The sequence below is a fragment of the Pogona vitticeps genome, chromosome 2 (assembly GCF_051106095.1).
Source record: "Pogona vitticeps strain Pit_001003342236 chromosome 2, PviZW2.1, whole genome shotgun sequence".
NCBI lineage: Eukaryota > Metazoa > Chordata > Lepidosauria > Squamata > Agamidae > Pogona > Pogona vitticeps.
In genome coordinates this window covers 266876878-266900900 of record NC_135784.1, presented here as the reverse complement: position 1 = coordinate 266900900, position 24023 = coordinate 266876878, and the positions used below count along the sequence as shown (strand labels likewise).

General features: G+C 40.0%; 2 protein-coding genes and 1 long non-coding RNA gene across 10 annotated transcripts in view; 1 reads left to right on the top strand and 2 right to left on the bottom strand.

The window, feature by feature from the left end:
• Nucleotides 1–391, bottom strand: part of ARB2A (ARB2 cotranscriptional regulator A) — a 274609-nt gene extending 274218 nt beyond the window's left edge. For 7 of the 8 annotated variants that reach the window (XM_020793259.3, XM_078386307.1, XM_078386306.1 and 4 more), the window contains exon 1: nt 251–391. The gene's annotated coding sequence lies outside the window, so the exon portion shown is untranslated. The remainder of the gene's footprint in view (nt 1–250) is intronic. The other variant, XM_078386309.1, reaches the window with a different exon arrangement.
• LOC110078780 (uncharacterized) lies at nt 297–21749 on the top strand. The gene is made up of 3 exons (XR_012084425.2): nt 297–435; nt 10930–12877; nt 14376–21749. It is a non-coding gene; the product is annotated as an uncharacterized LOC110078780 (long non-coding RNA).
• KIAA0825 (KIAA0825 ortholog) overlaps nt 4975–24023 on the bottom strand; it is a 284329-nt gene continuing 265280 nt past the window's right edge. The window contains exon 20 of the mRNA XM_020793239.3: nt 4975–12580. Within this exon, the coding sequence (XP_020648898.3) occupies nt 12457–12580 (124 nt within the window). The 3' untranslated portion in view covers nt 4975–12456. The remainder of the gene's footprint in view (nt 12581–24023) is intronic.

Here is a 24023-nt window from a genome sequence, read left to right as displayed (position 1 = left end):
GGAGAGGAGAGAGAGGGAGAGGAGGCTCTCCCCTTCCCACGTGCTTGCTCCTTCCCAGGAGGCCAGGTGCGCAGCCCAGAGGAGCCGCCGCCGTCCGTCACGCACAACTCAGGGAAAGAGGAGGAGGGCGGCGGCTGAACCCCCGCTCCTGTCATTCTCCCGAGTGGCGGGCAAGGGAAAGGAGAGGAGCGGCTCGGGCTCCCGCCGCCGTGGGCGGAAGCGCAAGCTCGACGCTTGGGCTGCAACCTACCTGCTGCTTCCCTTCCCGGGGAAGGGGGCGGGACAAAACCTTGTTACCGGGAGACGCGCCGCCGCTTCTCGCCTCACTGTTTTGTTAGGACTTGTCCCGCCTTTTCCTTCTCTTCAGCTCAGAGGCGACGCGGACTTCCCGTTCACTTCCGGTCCGGAGAAATGACGTCATGACGCGCATCCGCGGTGAGGAGTTAGAGGAGGGTCTCCCCCCCTCCCTGCCGCCTCCTCCCGCTCTCTTTGAGCCGCTGCTAACGGTCTTGGCGCGAGCGTCCGAATTCCCTCTCGTCGCTTGTTGCGCGCGGCCAGCATTCCAGAGTCTAAATAACTGGCAGAGAAATGGGATGAATAAATAAATAATGGGAGTTTCTTATACGGCGGAAGTAACTGTATGAGCTGTCAACGGATGTGGCTATCGAAAACGCCAGTTCTGTTGCTTCCGCGAGGGGATGATTGTCGGCTAAGCAGCGCAAGTTGGCCACGGCGCCCAAAAGGAGATCGCTGTCTCTGTCCACACGGTTTAGCTAGTGTTGTTTTCACACAAATAAAGCTAATAAGTGTGCCAAGTCCCACAGCCTGACTTGCATGTGGCCTTTCTTCATTCACATCAGAGCGTTGCACAATTTAAAATTATGGGCATATATGAAAAATAGGTAAAATGAAAAACAAGTTCAAATGGAGACACAAGGTTGGGAACCACTGCTTTCATGGAATCTAGATGTTTAGCCTACCTTTGATGACTTTGGCTGGTTTATTCCTCTTTTGATGCCTTGATTTTTTACCCCTGTTCACAATGGTAAATGGTTTTTGTTGTTTCAAGCCATTAAGGTATCTTATTTACAGCAACACTGAATTAGTGACCTCCAGAATGGCCTTTCAGTAACCGCTCAGCTCTTGCAAGCTCAAGGCTGTGGTTGTCTTCAGCTGGTTCAAAATGCTAACAGCCAAGCTGCTCAGGGAGCATATACTACAGAAGCCTCACTGAAGCAGCTGATCTACTGTGTTTCCCCGAAAATGAGACAGGGTCTTATATTTCTGTTACAAAATACATTAGGGCTTATTTTCAGGTGAAGTTTTATTTTTTGTCATGTAAATTTATTCAAATGCACTTGTGTCATCTTCCAGTTGCTGCACAATGGTGGAGGGCAGGGTTTCACTTAACTGGGGCTTATTTTTGGGACAGGGCTTATATTACAAGCATCCTGAAAAATTATCATGGTCATTTAGCCATGTCCTATTCTTCGTGACCCCATGGAGCAGAGCACGCCAGGCCCTCCTATCTTCCACTGCCTCCCGGAGTTGGGTCAAATTCTTGTAGCTTTGATTACACTGTCCAACCCTCATCCTGTGTCGTCCCCTTCTCTTGCCTTCACACTTTCCCAACATCTGGGGCTTTTGCAGGGAATCTTCTCTTCTCATGAGATGGCCAAAGTATTGGAACCTCAGCTTCAGGATCTGTCCTTCCAGTGAGCACTCAGGGTTGATTTCCTTCAAAATGGATAGGTTTGTTCTCCTTGCAGTCCATGGGACTCTCAAGAGCCTCCTCCAGCAACACAATTCAAAAGCATCAATTATTTGGTGGTCGGCCTTCTTTATGGTCCAGCTCTCACTTCCATACATCACTACAGGAAAAACCATAGCTTTGACTATTCGGACTTTTGTTGGCAAGGTGATGTCTCTGCTTTTTAAGATGCTATCAAGGTTTGTCATCGCTTTCCTCCCAAGCAGGCATTTTTTAAATTTCGTGGCTGCTGTCTCCGTCTGCAGTGATCATGGAGCCCAAGAAAGTAAAACTTGTCACTGCCTCCATATCTTCCCCTTCTATTTGCCAGGAGGTGATGGGACCAGTGACCATGATCTTAGGAGGTTTTTTTGTTGTCGTTTTTTATGTTGAGTTTCAGATATATATTTTTTTGCACTCTCCTCTTTCACCCTCATTAAGAGGTTCTTTAATTCCTCCTCACTTTCTGCTATCAGAGTGGTATCATCTGCATATCGGAGGTTGTTGATATTTATACCGGCAGTCTTAATTCCGGCTTGGGATTCCTCCAGTCCAGCCTTTTGCATGATGTAATCCGCATATAAATTAAATTAGCAGGGGGACAATATACAGCCTTGTTGTACTCCTTTCCCAATTTTGAACCAATCAGTGTTTCAATATCCAATTCTAACTGTTGCTTCCTGTCCCACATATAGATTTCTACGGTTTATTTTCAGGTTAGGTTTTATTTTAGTGGAAACAGCATTTACAGGATGGGCCCAATTCAAAGTACTGGTTACAACCTATACAGCTTGGGTCTAGGCTATCCGAAGTACAGTGGACCCTTGACTTACAGACGGCTTGACTTACAGACTTTTTGAGTTACAGACTTCTCTGACCGCAAAATTTAGGTTTGACTTGCAGACTGAGATTTGACTTACAGACCAGAAAAAAACCAAAATGGAACAAAAACGGCCTGTTACGGGATTAATCGGTTTTCAATGCACTGTAGGTCAATGGAGACTTGACTTACAGACTTTTTGACTTGAGAACCGCCTTCCAATACGGATTAAGTTCTCAAGTCAAGACCCCACTGTACTGTATCTGCCCACATAAATTGCTCTTAAATTGCCTCCATCAGGAGGCTAGGTTGGCTCCCTCCTTGCCCGGTCGATTTGTAAAGACATTTATTTTTAAGTAGATCTTTTTAATTACGTTGGGCATTTAAATTGGATTCTCCCTGAGATCTTGGTATTGTATTTGTATGTGTTTAAAGGTTTTTACATGTTTTTAGATTGCTATTTTTATACTATTTTATGCTTAATTCAATTTCAAATTTAATATTGTGCTCTGTACTTACATTTAAAAGACATGGATGTTTCGGCAGGCCTTCCCATCAGATAACTCCTGACGTCCTTTCTACCCCTCTAATTGTTTCTCTCCTAACACTTAATGCAATGTAATGTTTTGTGTTTCCACTGTTAGTTAGAATTATTCGTATCTTTTATTGTTGTATTTTTATGACTGTTAGCCGCCTAGAGTGGTCCTCATCCGACCAGATAGGCGGGATATTAATAATAATAATAATAATAATAATAATAATAATAATAATAATAATAATAATAATAATAATAATAATAATAATAATAATAATAATAATAATAATAATAATAATAATAATAATAATTTAAATTATTGTGAGTCTCATTATGAGAGAAAGGTAGCACAGGAAGGAAGGAAGGAATTAAAAAAAATGTATCTTCTATTGACTGAAGGACTTCACAGCAGTTAAGAGGCTAAATTTTCCCACTGCTGTCTATGCTGGAGAACAGGCTTATGTTTCAGCCTTAAGAAGGTGTCATACAGCACAGTTGCTGCATGTTACCTGGAAGAAATCCCATTGCATCCTATGGGGTATCTGAACATTTTGGTTTAGGATTAACACTTGAGGAAGATGATAGCAGATCATCTGGGGGTGGGAGGAGAGATGGATACACTCTTCCCAGGCTTAGAAATAAGACATTAAAATTTGTTTTTTATTCAAGATACAGTGGGGTCTTGACTTGAGAACTTAATCCGTATTGGAAGGCGGTTCTCACGTCAAAAAGTCTGTAAGTCAAGTCTCCATTGACCTACAGTGCATTGAAAACCGATTAATCCCGTAACAGGCTGTTTTTGTTCCATTTTGGTTTTTTTCTGGTCTGTAACAATCTCAGTCTGCAAGTCAAACCTAAATTTTGCAGCCAGAGAAGTCTGTAACTCAAGAAGTCTGTAAGTCAAGCCGTCTGTAAGTCAAGGGTCCACTGTACCTAAAAATTTTGAACAACTAAAATTTTCTATTTTAATATTAAATGCCAAAGATAGTTTGTCAGTAACATATCACTCACAACTTTAATTAAGTACTAGGCTGGATAGCTCAGTGGCTTAGATATCTGAGCCAGATGTTCTGAGTTCAGTCCCCCACTGTGCCTCCCAGAAAGACAGGCAATCTGTGTAGCCATAGGCAAGCTACGCTGCATAGTCCCAAGATGCCCTACAAAAGAAGGGAACAGTGTACAGTACTATTTCTGAATATTCTGTACCTAGAAAATCCTGAAAAGGTTGCCATGAGTCGGAATTGATTTGATGCCACAGAAGTATTATTATTGGTTCTTTACCATGATTCTGAGTAACATATTCTAAAATTAAGATTAACAAAATTTATCATGCTTTAATTGATAAATTAGTTTCTCTTGTCAGCTTCTTGTTGTTTAGTGTTAACAGATTAAATTCTTTACTAAATTCAATTAACATTAACTGGTTCATCATTGTACAGTAAGCCAGAAGAAGAAAACATACAGTATTTCTTTTTCTTACTGTAATTTGGTGATCCCTTCATCCCCAGCTCTGAATATATTTTGTGTCTTTTTATAGTATTGAAGCCAAAATAGCAACACCTAATGAAGCAGTGGAATATGCAGAGAAACCCTAAGTTTGCAGATATATAAATATTTGTTTATTTATTTACATTTATTTAAATTATTTATATGCCACTTCTCTCCCCATAGGGGACCCAAGAGCGGCTCACAACAGATAAAATAAGAAATTTCAAAACAGTATATAAAAATAGTGGTGCCTTGACTTATGAACATCCCGACTTACGACCATTTTGAGTTACGACCAGCTCAGGCTGGGTGGGTTTTGCAGCATGGTTTTGGGCTGGGAGGGTTATGTTTCTGTGCTGTGATGGGTCTTGGGGGGCTTCTTTGTTAGTATTTTTCCCCATTTCTGATGGGTCTTGGGGGGTTTGTTTGCTTTTGGGTTTTTTCCCCTATTTCTGATGTGTCTCGCATGCTTTGCTTGCTTTCTGCTTAGCTTTTTCCCCATTTCCAATGTGTCTTGCATGCTTGGCTTGTTTTTGGGTGATTTTTTCCTTTGGCTGGAACAAATTAATTGCATTTCAGTGCATTTCAGTGAGAAATGGTGCTTCAACTTATGACCGTTTCGAGTTATGACCATCTTGTGGAACGGATTAAGCACCACTGTATCTCATATAAAAATGATTAAACATACATTAAGATTTTCTGAAAACCTAGTATAAAAACAATGTACAGTGGTGCCTCACATTACGATTGCCCCACATTACGACGAAACCGCATTATGACAATATTTTTGCGATCGCTTTTGCAATCGCAAAACAATGATCTGAATGGGCTTGTTTCACCTTGCGTTTGGTTCCCAATTCTTCACAAAATGACAATTTTTCTACAGCTAATCGGCGGTTTCAAAATGGCCACCGGGTAAATAAAATGGCTCCCCGCTCTTTGCTGGGACAGATTCCTCGCAAGACAGCCACCGAAAATGGCCGCCCTATGGAGGATCTTCTCTGGACAGTGAGTTTCCAGCCCATTGGAACGCACTGAAGGGGTTTCAGTGCGTTTCAATGGGCTTTTTATTTTCACATTACGATGTTTTCGTTCTACAGTGATTTTGCTGGAACGAATTAAAGTCGTAATGCGAGGAATCACTGTAAACACTTTGAAAACCCTGTAAGTTAAAAACCAACATTCCTGATATCTTACTTCTTAAGGGTCTGCCTGAAGAGGGGGGGGGGAGATACCCTTGGGACAGGAAATCCTCCAAAAGGAATTCATTGAGGACTGAGTGAAATCAATGGCCATTGCATGAGAACTGTTTGGATGGCAAGAGGGCCTGTCTTTGGGGAAAATCTGCTTAAACATGGAGAAAGGCACTTGTTACCTTCCATTGCAGATGTTTATATTCCTAGCTTTGTACAGGTAAATGACATTTCAAGAAGAAATTAGATTTATAAATATGTTGTAACATTTAAATACAAATTTTTAAAAACTGACTATGTCAGGTCTCCCTTTTTCTATCTGTTTCCTTATTTGCAAACAATAAAACGATTTCATCATGACTTTATATTCTTTTTATTTGGCATGAAGCGGTTCTACTCATATCTGTGCTTATTTTAGAAAGCAGCTGTTTCTATCGAGTTTTTCTCAAAAAGGACCAAAGACACTTTACATTAAAAAGAAAATATTTAAAAGTTAAAACAGGTATACAAATATTTAAAAAGAATTAAACAAGTACTGTATTAAAAATGATAGATAAAATCAATAGTAAAACCACATTTAAAACAACAGAGCACAATAATCCATTTAAAAACTCTTGTCAGACCACAAGTCACTAAGGAAAATCCTACCTGAAGATAAAGGTCTTTGCCTGTTTGTGGAAGGACAACAAAGATGGGGCCAGACTAGTTTTCTGTGGGAGTTCCTGAATTTGAGAACACAGGACGAAGAAGACCCTCTCCCATGTCTCCACCAAGCACACCTGTGAAGGTGGTGGGAATGAGAGAAAAGCCTCCCCTGATGACCTTAAAGCCAAGACAGGAGCATATATATGGGACTAGACCTTGTTAAATTGAATGATTCTGACTTCAGAGTACAGTAGTGCCTCGACTTATGAACATCCCTACTTACGGCCATTTCAAGTTATGACCAGCTCCGGCCACAAAAATTTGCTTCTATTTGCGACAGGCAGGAAATTCCAATTTCTAACTGTAGGTGGCAACGAGGCTGCTTCTTTGTAGCTCTTTCGCCCCAGCAGTTAGAGAGAGTGGGATCAGAGAAGACTGCCTGGTAAGGTAAGGTGCTTTTTTCTGCTTTTAAAAAACTGTTCTTGGTGTTTTTCCAGTGTGGTTTTGAGCTGGGGGGTAATGTTTCTGTGCTGTGATGGTTCTTGGGGGGTTTGTTTGGTTTTTGGTTCCCCCCATTTCCGATGGGTCTTGGGGGGCATGGTTGCTTTCTGGAGTGTTTTCCCCCATTTCCAATGGGTCTTGGGGGTTTGTTTGTTTATTGGTGCTTTGCTTTTTCCCCATTTTTGATCTGTCTTGCATGCTTCACTTGCTTTTCGCATTGCTCTTTCCCCATTTCCAGTCTGTCTTGTGTGCTTCGTTTGCTTTTTTGCATTGCTCTTTCCCCATTTCCAATCTGTCTTGCATGCTTTGTTTGCTTTTACCCCATTTCCGATCTGTCTTGCACGCTTTGTTTGCTTTTTGCATTGCTTTTCCCCAATTTCCATCTGTCTTGAATGCTTCGCTTGCTTTTCTTTCTCCCCCTTCAGCCGGAAGGGATGAATCATGTTTTTGATGGGTCTTACAGTGATTTTTTTTGGGGGGGGGTGATTTTTTTCCTTTGGCTGGAACAGATTAATTGCACTTCAATGCATTTCAATGGGAAATGCTTCTTCGACTTATGCCCATCTTCCTGAACCAATTAATTTTGTAAGTCGAGGCACCACTGTACAGTGGTGCCTCGCACAGCGATCACTCCGTTTTAAGCGCCGAAATCACTTTGTGACGCATTTTTTGCAATCGCAAAAGCGATCGTTTTGCGATGTTCCCTATGGGGGAATTTCGCTTTGCGATGACCGATCATCACAAAGTGACCATTTTCGGCCAGCTGATCAGCAGTTTCAAAATGGCCACCGGGAAAAAACATGGCCGCCCGCCGTTTTCTGGGACGGATTCCTCACTTAAGAGGCACTAGAAATGGCCGCGCTATGGAGGATCTTCGCTGAATGGTGAGTTTTAAGCATTAATCACGTTTTAATGTGTTTCTATGGGCTTTTTTATTTCACATTGCAACGTTTTCGTTCTGCAGCGATTTTTGCGGAACTAATTAACGTCGCAATGCGAGGCACCACTGCACATCAATTCTATCTATTCTAAGCACTTCAGAAGGCATGAAACAAGTGGAGATGGTGTTAGAGTTATTTTGGATTCTTGTGGTCACAAAACATTCCAGAGAAGGACTCTTATCCTCTTTCTCTCTGGGTCATCTCTCTTTCTTCTCTCCCTGGTGCTTCTTTCTTTCTCCTCCCTACTTCCATGGTTCATCTCCATGTGTTGTAAGGCCAATGTCCCACTTCACTATCTTGGCCAGAAGTAATCTCTGTTGAACTCAATTAACTAATTGGCTGAAATCTGGTAGTAACTTACAAGTAGAGTAGGCCCATTGTATAAGTGGAACCTACAGAGGACTTGATTTACCATACACCCACTGATTCAATGGGCCTACACTAGTTGTGACTTACTACTGGACTAGTACTCTAGTTGTTACTTACTACAGCTATTGCTTTTCTGAAGTATTGGCAAATAAAAAAGTACATAGCAGGAATAATTTCCATTTCAGAATGCAGTGGTAGACATTTGAAATACTACTGTACTAAATTTGCTATGAGATGCAAACGTATAATACAGAATGAGATCAAGGAGGAGAGGGGAGATATTTTAAAAATAGAAATCAGAACTTTAAAATTACTTGTTCCATCTTCACCAAATTTGGCAAAGAGCTTTCCCACAAAACTTGCAGCCAAAACTGCAGCTTTCTCCTTGCAACATTCCCCACACAAGGCAAATAAATGAATTTAAATTTTGGTGGTTCCACTCCTGAAGACATCTACTAAGAGCAGAAGAGCGCTGGAAAACAGCATTTAAAACGTGAGAGGGGATAAGTGTTCTCTTTAGTAAGAAGAGCTTAATAACAGGAGCTTTTATCTCAGAAAAAGACAACTTAAGAGGACGTTATGACATTTCGTAAAATCCTAATGATTTTGAAGAAAGTAAATGTGGAAATAATTCATTCACAAACTGCAAAAATTCAGTGTCACCTATTAGAAAAATAAGCAGCTTCTTAAAAACTAGAATACATCTTCACAAGCCGCAAAACTAATTGTTGAACAATTTCCACCGTTCAGAGTTTGAAGGTGAAATTGAAAAGTACTCAATGCAAGTATCTTCAAGCATTGAGTCAAACTATGGGGTACAGTGCATTCCTATTTTTAATCTTTAGGGCTATGTCCAACTGCTAGTCCCTTGAATCAATGGGGTGTACACAAGCCTTGATTCATTAGTAAGTGACTCATTCAATCAGTCTATTCTAGTTAGGATTTGCAATTGAATTTGAGCCAGGTCAGGCTGGGAAGACTTCTACCTGAAACCCAGTGGAACTGCTGCCAGTCACTGTCAAGGCTAGTGGTCTGATTGAGTGACTGAAATTCTGCAAAACCGTAATGCTTCTGTCCATTCCTCACCAGAAAATAAAGAGACCCCGCCACAATTCTTGGGCGTGTGTGTGTGTGTGTGTGTGCGCGCGCGCGCACGCGTGAATGCTTCCATGAATAATGCTGGGGGTTGTTTATTTACTGACAAGAAACAGACTGAAACCTATGCAATGAGATTTAAGCCAGTATATGGGAATATCCTATGTTCGATAGCCCTTCGCCTATTACTTCCTTATGCAGGAAATAACTGAGGACACACCCTTTTCAGTGCTGGTGCTCTAGCTATGGAATGCTGTCCTTGCAGATGTTGGATTGAACAGCAGTCAAGTGGAAATATTTTTATTTGTTTTGGCTATTGTTGACTAAGGTTATTTTTACTGTTGCTTCTAATTTTTATGCTGTTCTCCACAATCTCTACTGACATTGATTTGATTTTTAAAATATACTCACAATGCTCGCTTATCTGTTATTCTCTCAGAACCATGGCCGAGATCCCAACCCATGTTAGCATAATATAAATTTCTGCTTGCAAGACCCATGAATGTGGGGCACTGTGCTTCTGTTTCCTTGATTTAAAAAGCCAGGAAATGGCCCAATATTGCTGCAAAATATCGTGCCCATGTTGCCAGCAGAAAAAAGGATGTAGCAGTGGATGAAGGGTCCAAGCCACCAGGGGTGGGATGGGAGGGAGCAAGAGTTCCCCTTTCTGGCTCTGCTTTCTCATGAGGTGCTGTGGCCTGGAAGCAGCCTCAAGGCAGCAGCCGAAGAGGAGGGATCCTGCCCACCTGCCTCAGACTGTAGGCCCCACTGAGCAGGTCAGATGTGGAACTTTGGGAGGATGAGCCGTGTGTGAGGAAAGGGTGCTCCACACCAAGCATTGGGGAGGAAAGGGTGGCGCAGGATAGGGCTGGAGGCAGCTGCCGCCCACCTTCACAGGAGGTGACCCAGGCCAGCCCCACACCCCTCTCCGTACCTCCCATAGCAGCAGCATGCAAAGGGGACATGCCACCAGGGGTGGAGATGGAAAAGGGCACGAAGTGCCCTTTCTGGCTCTGCTTCCTTCCAATATGCTGTGGCATGGAAGTGGTCCTTAAGCAGCAACCCCAGAGGGGTTGCCCACCTGCCTGAGACTAAAGGCCCAGGGGAGTGGGCTGGAAGTCGGACCTGGGAAGGAGGACGAGTTGCACATAAGGTAAGGGAGCCCTGTGCCCAGCATCAGGGAAGAAAGGGTAGAGCAGGGCCAGAGGCCACCACCCTTACGAAAGGTAGCCCGGGCCAGCCCCACACCCTTTCACCTACCTACTGCAGCAGGAGAAGGGACTGATCCACCAAGATCAGGGATGAAAAGGAGTTGAAAAAGTTTGGAACCGCTGTGGTAAAAGAAAAAATTCAGAAGAGAACAAGAATTAATAGCAAAGTCTCTGGCAGATTCTCCCTCTAGTGACCAGTTCTGGTAAAACATGATTTTATTTATTGATTTTTAAAAAATATTTTTAATGTAGTACAGTATTTTCAGACCATGGATAAGTGAATGAGTGGATATTGATCTAGTGGATACGAGGGCCCTACTGTATAAACGTGAGTTCAGAACATGTTTTCATAAGAGTCTTAAATGTGTCTCCTAACTATAGAACTGAGGAATTCAAAAGAAATGTTGGAAGCAAAACAACAGCGTTCCCACTTAACAAGTGAGTCCATCTTCATCTTGCTTATTAGGAAAGATGTTCTTCAGTAATCGGGTGGTGTATAAATAAAATAAAAAGACAATGCTGATTGCCTAATAAGTCTATTGGGGACTGCAGTTCTTCACTTTAACAAGATTTGCAGGAGCTTTTGTGTTGCACAATTTCTCTTGAGAGCTTCACAGTTTTGGAATCCTTGCACTTCATAACAACAAGGGTTCCAACCCAATGTGTCATTATAAATATTTGTGGTAATGACAATAATTTTAAAACCTTGAAAGCAAACGGGGAAGTAGAAAGGCAGAAATGGCAGTCCTCTGGCTGTTTCTTTGCAAAACGAATAAATAATTGTTTGTCATCAAGTCAGTTCTGACTTGGAGTGACCCTTTTCAGGGATTTCTAGATGACGAGTACCCAGAAGTGGTTTACCCTTCCCTTTTTCTGGAAGCATCTTGGAACTGTGCAAGTTGCCCAAGACCACACAGGCTGGCTCTTCTGGGGAATTGAATTCCCAGCCTCTGGCTCTGCAGCCAGATACCTAATATGCTGAGCTATCTAGCCAGCCCATATTTGTTCAAAGATCAGCGCAAAAGCTTTGGGCAAAACCAGGGCCTATCTTACAATAACAGGATATAAATCTTTGCAACACTAAGAGGCTAAAATGTTGAAGTACAAACATGAATAGTGATATTTTATTCTTCCACTATTATTTTTTGCTGCTTCCCTCAGCAGAAATACACTCTCTTCATCTGTTGTGCACGGATGCAAATATAAGGAAATAAATACAGTATACATATAGCTCATTGAATTTGCTTATTAAGCTGCAGATGCCAGGTAAGTCTGACAGAGATCTTGTCTATTACTATTATCATTACAAATTCCCACTGCTACCATATAAAGATCTGATGGCAGAATTTCTAGAAAAGAGTGTAAAATAATTATACTCAGGTAAGTAAAATAAAAATGAAACAAAGTCTACACATCTCTAGACTGCTCTGGAAATCCAAAGTATAATAGCAGTTTTAAAACAAGAGTTTTCATTTTCTTAAGCATGTGATCTGTAAGAGGCAACAGAAAAGTTCTGATCACTAAACTGTTGCCATCTGAATATTCAAGTGTAAACAGAAACAATAGACTTACAGTCAAATTCTGTACATCTTTTCAGAAGTGTTTCCCTCTGGTTTTCAGGATGTTTCAAGATTAGTAGATATTTGCTGGTAATCTAACAGTTTTATCAGTAAAGTTTACATTCCTATTTTAAAACATTTGAAAACTATTTTTATATTGCTTACAAGGAAAAAAGACATTTACAAAAACAAACAAGACAACAAATTACAAAATATTATGCCTAAATGTTCTCTAGAAAACACCACAACTAGCTGACACAGAGCTTCTTTGGAATACAATCAATTTTCAAGTTATCACAGACTGCTTTACTTTTTTTAATCTTAAGAATGTTTACAAAAACAGCATGTATCATGTTCTCTGTTCAATGTTATCTTCAGAAGCAAGAGAGGTTGGCGTGAGATAAAGTGTTCTTAAATTCTCCAGCATTACTTTTTCCTCCTCTTCCAAAACTTCATCTTCTTTCATCTCCCATCTGAAATTGAGGGGGAAAAAAATCAACAATCTCTTGTATTTTTAAACTTAACATATTAGTATATTAGTTGTACATACTAGGAAGTTATTAAATGTTTTTGTGTATTTGGCAGAAACAATTTGTTATGGTTACCTACTTGTTGTTTCCCCACACTTTTTTTTTGCACACTCAGTATATCTGACACTTTATTGATATTTACAGGATACAGGATTAAAAGCACCAAGTAATGCCCAGACAACCCCATTTCATCCAAGAGCATCTTAAGGTGTATAATTTAAAAACCTGCGCATAAATCAGGTACGTACGCATCTATGTTATGCACCTCCTTTGTGCTTCTCGCTTGTGCTCATCCTTGCCACCTTCCACCCTTTACTAACTTGTGCAAAGCCAGCTGTACCAGCGGAGCTGCACTGCCCTACTTCAATTTTTCTGGTTTTTTCAGTGGAGGTGCAAAGCTCTGCATGTTTGTTGCTGCACTTTAATAACATTTAACACTGGCATTTCACCCTACATTTATCACCTCCTGAAATAGGAAGGACTGGGAAGACTGAAAATACATTTTTAAAGGAAGTGTGCATGTAATACGTGCCTCCTACTCAAAAGAAGGGCAAGTAGGAGGAGTTGAAGCTGGAAGACATCACGCTCAGCCTTTTGCCCTACATGCTACTTTGGGCCTGCATATATACCCCAAGCTGTTTTCCAGTCCCCACCACCTCCCATTGAGATTGGGAAAACAGTGCAAGAGAAAAATAGTGAACAAAAACAAAGAAAGAAAAAAGGCCTAAATCCTGTTGCTTGCCATAGGAAATTGCACTAGTGGTAGGCCTATTGAATCAATGGGAATTCACTCCTCCTCCTTGAGTGCCATTGATTCTAATGGGCCTATTCTAACTATGGCTAAGTTGTAGTTAGAGTTGGCCTATTTCAGTAAATTGAATTTGAGGTATAGACTCACCCAGTTCCCACTGATGCGACGGGCCTACACCAATGCAATTTACTATGATAAGCAACAGGATTTTGGCCTCTGCAGTTTTTCCTCTCAGATTTGCTTCTCCTGAAGCAGAGTATCTCTAACAAAAGTGTGTATCAAAATTTTGTAGGACTGCACTTTTTAGTTTGTTTACTGCCAACCTGCCAATGTACTTAATATCATTTATTCATTCATTTATATTAAATCATGTATGAAGTGCCCATTTTTTCCGGGGTACTGTTTATACATTGAACAGTGCTGCCTGCAGACTGGAAGGCCAGGGGAGTGCCCAGCAAGCAAGCTAGAGAAGAGATATGAGGAAGAGATGAGAAGGCAGCAGAGATTTCATTTTGAAGGCATGATCATTCTCCAGGACTCAGCTCCAATTTAAACACTGAGCCCAGAGGGAAAAAGAGATTTCAGTCACAACAGCTTGCTTTACAGCTGTCATCAGAGAGCGGATTATGTTGAAAATGTGGAAATCTTCTGTAGTTGACTAGGGCCATTTAATGGAGTAGAACCGAGACATCCTGGTTCACAGCTCATACTCCAAATCTGACCTCCTTCACCCATGCATACTCATCTGGAGGCAAGTTCCACTGAATTAAATATGCATGGGATTCAGCTGTTAGGCTAACTGTACAACACTGATTCTGCACTAGTTCAGCATATGATCTCACACTGCCCATGCATATAGTAAGCCTCTTTTTGCCACCCATAAAGGCAATTAGTTTATTAGTCTATAGTAGCATAGATCAGTATCTTAATTGAAAAAGGAGTACACTATGCTCTCAAGTAAATATTGAAACATTTCTTCTTTTTCAGATCCTCCAATAATTGCCATCCTATCCATCTGTCGTCATTACGTGCTATCATGTTGCTTTCAAATTATGATGATCTATGAATAAGCGATCTTCGAAATGTCCTGTCCTCAACAGTCCTGCTCAGCTCTTCAAATTCAACCCTGTAGCTTTCTTTAGGGAGTTTATCCATATCTTATTTGGTCTTCATTTATATGACATATAATACTATTCAATATAAAACAATCAGTGTTTGTCTATCACTTTTATGATTATTTATGACTTGTCCCTGCAAATACTGTGACCAGAGCATCTAATCGTACTAAAAGAAAGTGTTGTAACATCTGCCACCACCCAGGTGAAATATCCTGGGCGAGATTGTTGGTTTCTGTAAAAAAAAAATTTAAAGGATCAGATTTTCCACCTATCTTGGTATAGGATTTTTTTTTTCCTTCAGAAGCATGCAACTATAAACAGTTAAAATTCAAAATTTTGCTGAGCAACACAAACCAGTCACTGAAATATCTTGTTAGTGGATGCTTAAAATGTTCTCGATATGAAAATCTGTTTATTCTCTTTAAGGTAGTCCCCTGAATCCACAAAGAGGGTTCCATATGCACGAACAGCCTTTCATCTCTATACTGATGGAGTGTATCTTGATGCACACAGCTCTCTGAGCTCTATTAAACTGGCTGGACGTGTCCTTTAATGTCAGTGGGGATGTGTAGCTGCATCCAAGACCAACAATTGGTATGCATGACTAGTTGCCTGAGATTAGATCTGGATTGGGGCCAATGACTTTTCAGCACCCTTTATTGAATTACAGCTCTTCTGATGGTATTTGTTCCCATGATCAAGTCTGAAATTGTAACTCCCCTCCCCCACAATTAAAATATACATATTACAAAGCCGGTTTTGCCAAGGTATATAAATAAATGAAATACTATGTGCTTATCAAGTGTAACTTGCTTGCTTCTAAGAAATGACTGCATGATGATGTTTGAAGTAATCCCAAAGCACAACAAACAGCAGGAGCCAAGGCAACAAATTTCAGTTACTGTTCCAGAATGGATTAAAAAGCACAGACCATGTCTCTCTCTCTGAACAGAAAAGGAGATTCAACATTTGTAACTCGAGAGATGTCTACAATGGAACACGCTTTTATCAGCATATCCAAAATGCATACCCATTATTTCGGCAGTAGCATCTGGCAAAATTTTTTGATGATAAACCAGTTCAAGTAATATGGATGAGTTAATTTCAAAATCCTGGCTCCATGAGTTGAACAAACAACTTTCAACTTATAATATTTCAAATTAACAACAACAATGTGGCTTTCAGTAAAGTCTTTTAAATCTGTACTTGGCACATACTTTCTTTAGGATTAAATTTAAATTTCCAAAGATTAAATTAAATCAAATCTGCTGTCCAAATTGGTACTAGAGATGCTTGGACCAAATCATGGTTCCATAATTGAATATGTTATTTATTACTAACTTAGCCATCATGTTATGCAAGCGATATAAACCTGTAACACTATGTTTCTTTTCATAACAGGTGCTATAATTAATTTTGGCACAAGTATTGACACAATCGAGCCAAATATAAGCATTTTCAAGTCCTGTTAATTTTAAAATTAATTTAAGAATGTGTTTAATGTGCTTGATATTAATGTGACTTAAATTAGATGAACTTGTGACAAAGCATATTCTGTGATCTAGAACAGTGGTTCTTAACCTTTGTTACTCGGATGTTTTTGAACTGCAACTCCCAGAAACCCCAGCCAGCACAGTTGGTGGTGAAGGCTTCTGGGAGTTGCAGTCCAAAACTCCTGAGTAACCCAAGGTTAAGAACCAGTGATCTAGAAAAGTGGTTCTTAACCTTGGGTTACTCAGGTGTTTTTGGACTGCAACTCCCAGAAGCCTTCACCACCAGCTGTGCTGGCTGGGGTTTCTGGGAGTTGCAGTTCAAAAACATCTGAGTAACCAATGTTAAGAACCACTGATCTAGAACAAAATGGGGAGGGTTTTCCGCTGACAGAACTAATTATTTCAGTAGAATCAAGACATGGCAATCTCTATCCTTTCTGATTTTGGCACTTTTTAAAGAACGGGCTACCACGTTGGCCAACAATGGCAGGAATAACTCTGTTTTGTATTTGTTTGTTCTAATGTATAACATATTGGTAATTATATAGCACATTGCTAATTAGAGTTAATTGCTCACAAGCAAAAATGCTGGTCAGAATTCAAGTTGCAAAAACAGCTATTTAGTTCATATAACTTATGATTGTTACTGTGTATAAGTTTCAAAACTCAACCATTATACATAGAAGTCTATGAGTGCTGAGAGAGGAACACCTTATGCTACTATTTTTCTTGTTTTTTAAAAAGACTTGTCCATTTTAGTGACTTCCTCTATAAACTGCTTATTTCCCCAAATTTCCTGCCAGTTTTTTCTTTATGTTGTGGTAGTGAACCAGACTTCTGACAACACTGTGTTTGGCATACCTAATGCAGTAATTTTTCTCACACAAAAGATCTAGCCCACATTTTTAGCTGATTTTGCTAGTCTATAATTTACTTTTGCCCAACAAATGGCCAATTTTATTTTATCTACAACAAAAACAAAATAATTTCTTTTTCTTTGGTTGATTTTAGTAGTACTATTACAGTATTATCCGATAGTAGAAATATCATTCAAATTTAAACATATTTCTGAGATAAAGCATTTTGTGTATGGAGGGGGAGGAAAATACACAATGAAATATGCCTCCAAGATAAAAATAACCTGCATAAGAACACAGTTGCAGGAAAGGTAAATTATAAAGCAAGCATTTATCTAATCATTTTAAAGACCATAATTACAGAGGCTGTGCACTGAAAGACTTCAGAACTATTACAATAAAACATTTTAATTAAATATATAGTTAAATAATTTTTCCATAAGCTGTCAACGGAAGTTTCCAGCAAATCTGACAAATGCTTTAAAAATCTGTCAACAACTGCCAAAACTTCCTCCTTATTATTGCTCAGTATATCGAAATACTCATTCCATGAGGTACTTCCACTGCATTTTAGAAAGGATTATAAAACCCACACCTTACCTCTGAATATTAGCAATTTACAACTCTATGCCTCTGTGTTCTGCTCCCAGGTCTTCCTCTTTACAAGGTGTTACATCTCCCCCTGCCCACTTCAGCAGCACTTCACACCTTTCTGGAGATCCAGTTACCAAATTCATAACACTCCCGCACCCAACAATCCATTTTAGTCATGTTATTTTTATTCTGCAAGGTGAGCAAAATGCATCCTTCTGGTCCACATAACCCTGTTCTCATGACCATTTTTGCAAATACTGCAGAGAGTGTAATAACCAATATATCTATAGCAGCACTCTAGTATTTTGGCTGGACCAGCACTAGGGCAATGTGAAACTATTGGCTGAGGAATTTCAGAAGGTGTGGTTCCCTAATTTTCCCAAGTTCTGCATCTGTTGTTCTCAATTATTTTGAGTACTTATTTCTAGCTACTATCTAAGTCAGCCCTCCAAATGGAATTAAAATGTAATGCATTCATAGGCATCCATTTTATTTTACAGAACCATTGTGGATAGAACCAGAATACAGTGAAGGGAAGAACACTGCATGAATGGGAAGAGTGTAAATGCAACAGATATTCAGTGCACATAATTTAGTTTATGAATCACTGGTTAAAACTTGAGGTCCACACTCTTGAGGCTGGAAGGTTAAAGGAAAGATGACCCAGGAAGTCTAATCAGAAAGAAATTTGAAAGTGCTGTTGGAAAAACAAAGCAGTTCATAGGGAGCTTCCACGTTTTAAACCAAGAAGTACTGTATGCTTGAGCATAAATATTACTACAGTAATGACTGATGAGGGGGAAGTGGACTGCTGACTAGTTCATTTGCCCTGGCTTCCAATTCATTCCAGGCATGATTCAAAGTACTCAATCCAACCTACAAAGCCTTGAAAAGGGTCCAAGCCATATCTGACCATAGCTTAAATTTCCAGAATCCCAAGAAAACATGGTCAACAGCCAAGCTGGCTGAGGAATTCTGGGATTTGTAGTCCAAAAAAAAAAGAAAGAAAGAAAAAACAAAGCCACACCCAACAACCCATCTCTGTTGTGGCTTGTTAACAACCTTGACCTGTCACTGTGTTCAACAGCGGAAGCCCTCCTTTGCACACGGATTTATTTCAAAAGCACCCTCTATGAAGAATCCCTTCTTGAAGATGTTTGCTTGGTTTCCTCTTTTACACATCTAGTTTGCCAGTAAGTCCTACAAATCCAGACTCAAAAGTCACTGTGTAAATCATGACACAGTGCTGGGCCAACAAATTCAGTCAGGTATACTGGATAACCTTGGGCCAGCTGCCCTTTCTGAGCTTGACCTGTCATCTCACAGGATTGTTGTGAAGATAAAGGTGGGAGGAGAAAGTCGTCTATGACACCCTAAACTCACTGGTGGAAAGATAAGGCATCCGTATAAGTAAAACATGAATAACAATAAAGTTAAGGTTCTCTCTGCTTTCAGGCTGAATTGTATTTTCCTGCTTTGTTTTCTTTGCATGCAGTTTCTTTCCGTAAGGCAATCAGCTTTTTCTACATTTTATGTGCTTTGTGAACTTTATTTTGTAAATTGTTTTAATTTTGTTTAGAAAGAAGGTATCAATTTCTAAACAAGTAAATATAAACACAGAGAGAGTATCTGTAGACAGTAGCCTCTATTTGTCACATATGGCTGGATGTATAGAAGAGACACCCATCTGCATAAACAAAAAAAGGTATTCGGATAGGAGAAACCACATCTTATTGGTGGAGTAGATACTCCCTAGCGGAAGGTGTCAGGATTAATTCCTTGCATTTCTAGTTAAGAAAATGAGGTTGCAGGTGGTAGGAAAGACCTTTGTCTGTGGTCCTGAAGAGCTGCTGCCAGTCAGATTGGCAAATGTTGGCCTAGCTGGACAAGCAGTCCATCTTGGCAAAAGGCAATTTTCTCGGTTGTCTATATTTAATTTTCAATGCTTATTTTTGAGCTCTATCAATCAGTCTGCAGATTGCAAGGGTACATGTCCAAAGTGGATACACATCTAAAGTGGGTACACAAGTCACATATATTTTTCTTTATTTGTTCATATTTGTTCAAGTACAGAATGCCAAACTTAAGCCTCAAAATAGTGAGGCACAATAACTTGAAATAAACAATATGTTAGCTGCAGTTTTACTGATCAACACTTGTAATAGACTTCATGAATTTTTCTGCACACAGAAATAGCTAGACCTTCTTGAACCCTCTTTGTGATTAATTAGAAAGCCTGTCTTACATATTTTTCTCTCAGGTGTACTAACCTTGTAAGACCTTATCTTTAAGAACTGATAAATAAATGCTTGGTTAAGCACAAACAATGTGATAGGCAGTAAAAAAGAGAATGATGATCTTGGCTTTTATGCAAAGTATCTGTGCTGCCATTTTACCTCAGAGGACCAAACAAAGCAAAAAATAAAATAATTTATTGAAATGCTAAATATGGGAAATTTATTTTTAATTCACAAAAGCTAAAACATCTAAGAAAAACAGAAGTAATGGAACAGCAATTAAGTCACAGTATATTTTAGTACAGGTACTTGCCTAGACTGCTTCTCTTCAAATTAAAACAAAACAAAACAAAAACGATAAAGATAATCAAACCAGCTTTGTAATTTTTGAGGGGTGAGTCCCTCTTAAAAGACAGGTATTTTGCAAGCTATAGTGTTTCCAGTGTTCCCACAATGTTATAATAATTTGCAATAACTTGCCACGTTAGCAGAAATGTGGGGGCAGGGAGAAGTGCTACAACATAGACAAGGACTGAGAAGCAGGGTAGCCAAAGAGAGTAAGACAATGTCAGCAATAACAAGAGACACAGTGGCTGAAATCCAAAAGTAAAAACCAGCTAGAACCCATTGAATCAGTGGGGATTTGGTGAGTCAGCTCCTCTGTAAGTTCCATTGATTCAATGGGCCTACTCTTGTTGCAGCTTACTACTGGATTTTAGTTAGTAATTGACTGCCTTGCAGTGAGTTATGAACAAATCTAGGTGTAGGGGCCAGAGACCTAAGGCAGCATAAGTCTTTCAGAAGCTCACAGGTTCCTGGATCATTCAGGTTTGTATAAAAAAAGGTTTCTAGATGCTACTTCCCTCATCCTTGCATTTGCTCAGACCACTTTTACATTGTGTCCTATTTTTTTAAAGACCAGTAGCTCAGACACAAGAAGGAGGCCTTTTCTTCTTGCTGAAGAGTCCTCTTCAAGGGTAGAGGCTTAAAGTCTATTTTAAACTCTCAGGCAAATGTGTAAAAAGCTTGTTTCCGAATGAGTCAAAACAAGTGAATCACTTCTGTTCTCCTCTCTGAAATGGACAATTTCTATGGTTGGACAATAACAACGAGAAAATCCTCGCAAGTAGATGTAAGAGACAGGATGACAGAGTAGTGCTATTTCTCTTTATTTTCTTCTACATTTCTAGTTGCGATACATTTATAAAAGATTTTTCCACTGCATATTGCTGCCACATGACAAGTAGAGAGACTTATTTGGAAGAATGGACGGTCATTTAAAGATGTCATCTGTAACATCACTGCAGTTTTAAAATACAGTATAGTTCTTCTCTTATAAAAGTGACATTATAGGAGATATCCCCATGGTACTCCAAATAATACAGTTTAAAATGTTTGACAAAAACAAAACATGTGTTGGTGTGTGGTCAACACTGTATGCTGTAATAAGATTCATCCAGATGGAGGAAGTTGGGGCATTTTGGTTTGTGCTTATATCTGCAATCTATTTTATCCCTCACCTGAGTGATCCTTCCATTCACATTAATCAACTTTTCTTCTCCTGTCAGAAGGGTCCAGGCATATTTGGATCACTCCAAGGTGTCCCCCTTTCAATTAATGATATTCCCTTCTCTACCCCTTCCCCACAGCTGTCATTCAGTAGGCTGCAGTGGCTGTTCTTTCTTTTTAGTTAAATAAAGTAACACTGCAAAATACCAATGAATCTAATACCAATGTATCTTGTTTATTGCTCTTATTTTAGAGGGAGGGGGAAATAGAGTGGGATGCAATTCACCAAGAGTCTGAGTTTGGGAGAAGAGAGGCAGGTGAAGCCAACCCTTCTCTAGCAGGTGACAGCCAGACCAGCAATGGAGAGTTATGCCAGCAAAAACATGAAATGCCTTGGAAAATACAAAGATAGGTCCAAAATGCCCACCAACTCCCATCTTTCTTTGAAACAAAAAGGTTATTTTTGTCTTTGTGGAGAGATGGCAGCAGAAAAAGGGAAGAATGGAAAAAGGGAGGTGGGCAATAAAAAGACAGCTAGCTCACCAGCCCAAAATAATGATAATAATGATGGAAAAAAACACAGATCCTCACCCCTCCTAGACTGGCACCAGGCTGCAGCTCCTTCAGCAAATTTAAGAAGAAAAATCCTGTCCTTTTAACAAGAAAACCTTGTTCTCAGAGTTTTATGCTGCTTTCCATTTGTCCTGATGACCTTCAATCAGTTTCTGGTTCAAATCATGAAAATTAGGTAGTTTTCATCCCCTTCAATTTTTGCCCACCCACTCCCCCGGACCACTTCCAAATCATTTGCATTTTCAGCATTTCCTCCATCTGGGTTGATTTGTTGATATCCAAGTCCAGTATCCTGGTCAGTTTCATCAGAGTTGGGGGGGGGGGGAGGGAAGGGGACTGAAATTTACCAGGATTGGAGACACTGAAAAACTGGTATTAAGTTCTAAGGTTGTTTAAAGCAATGCTTTACTTTATTTTATTTATTAAGCACTAGTGTGGTCATGTCCACACTCCTCTCCTCCCACTGCTGCATTTTAATCTTGCCTGGTTCACGTGCACACCTGAGTTGTTTTGTGTGTGGAACTTCTAAACCAGAAGGGGCTATGAAAAGGTACAAAAGACTAGATCTGGAGTGTGCTATCTGCTTTGACTCCAAACAAAATAATTTGGGGAGGGTCTTGCAATAAACAGCTAAGGATGTTTACTTGTTTGTTTTGAGATTAATTTCTCTTCCTTCTTTCCCCAAATGATCAATCTTATGTTTGGGGGGCAACCAAAACGAGGAGCAAGGCAAGGAAAATTATTGTTAGCTAACTGTGACCGTATGTGCAGTTATGTGTATATAGAACTGGCTGGGGCTACAGGACTTCCATCCTGTGGCAAAAAAGGAGCAAAATACACTCTTTATAATAATGCCAACACATCTACTTTACCTAGAATAGTGATGCATTAAAAGGAAAATATATTTTTTAAAATGTAAAATGGTAGTATAGATCAGTGGTTCTTAACCTTGGGTTACTCAGGTGTTATTGAACTGCAACTCCCAGAAATCCCAGCCAGCATGGCTGGTGGTGAAGGCTTCTGGGAGTTGCAGTCCAAAAACACCTGAATAACCCAAGGTTAAGAACCACTGGTATAGATAAAATAGAGGAGGGGGTTCTCCACTGTCCCTCTCAATGCTGCCACCACAAAACGCATTACAAGTTTTAAAGATAACAACACCTAGAACTCTATTTCGGTGTGGATCGACCATCCATGGGGGCAACCGAATGGGCCAATCAGGAACACTCCGGATCACATACACACACACAAAACCTGTAGCCTTATTGCTGTGCCAGAAAGGAGTAGGACAGCTTTAAAAAGGGGCAGCATGTATCACTCCAAGTCAAAGCACATCTGGACACTATAAACCAAATACTGTAGCAGTAAAAACAATCCAAATACAGTAGCGAGCTATTCTGCCAGTATGGAAGTGTCGTCAGTGACATGCAGCAGCACCCACTCATATGAGTTTCCTTTTCATCAGATTGCATGGTCAACACCTGTGCTTAACATAAGGAAATCTGTGAGATGAAGCTGTTGGAAAGGAAAGTGACAAGAAACCATGGTATATTAATGTATCTTTCATGCATTCCTCTAAAACTGGGCAGTATTGTTAAAATTACTTTGAATGTTTATTTTTTTTCTTTACCTCATTTTCTGACAGCTCTTATCTAACCTGATATAATCTATTATATCTTTCACATTTCATATTATTTTCTTCTGCAGTTATAAATTATGCTAACTTCAATAGAGCACAATATTTTATTGAATAATACCGTAAGCAAATCAGCATCAGACTCAAGCTCATCCTGACTGCCTTTATAAGGTGTTGCAGTATTAATGTGTGATGGTCTAACTGTTGGTACACACATCCAGTTAATCTGCTTTCTCCACATGTTTTTACTGCCCAAGATGCACAGGAGGGTAGCGTGCTCAGTCATAATTGTGCTCCACAAAGGCTAAAAATGTTCCCTTTGAGCTTCCAATCATTAGGCTAGCTGAAGTGGAGACCAGCCCATTGACAAGGGAGGATGACAATCATTTATCTCCTATTGATAGGTAGTGACAAATCATGTTCAAGCTATGGCTGCTTACAGCGGGGCTCCATGAAGGAAGACTCTGATGGGCAGACGTGAAATTCTTCACAGCTCATTTAGTCCAAATGTAGCCACTTGGGTGGTGAAACAGTTCAACACAGCATCCCAGGCATTCCTGTACAAAATTAGATCACTAACAGGCAAGCCATACAGGGGTTCCTTTAAAGCATTAATCA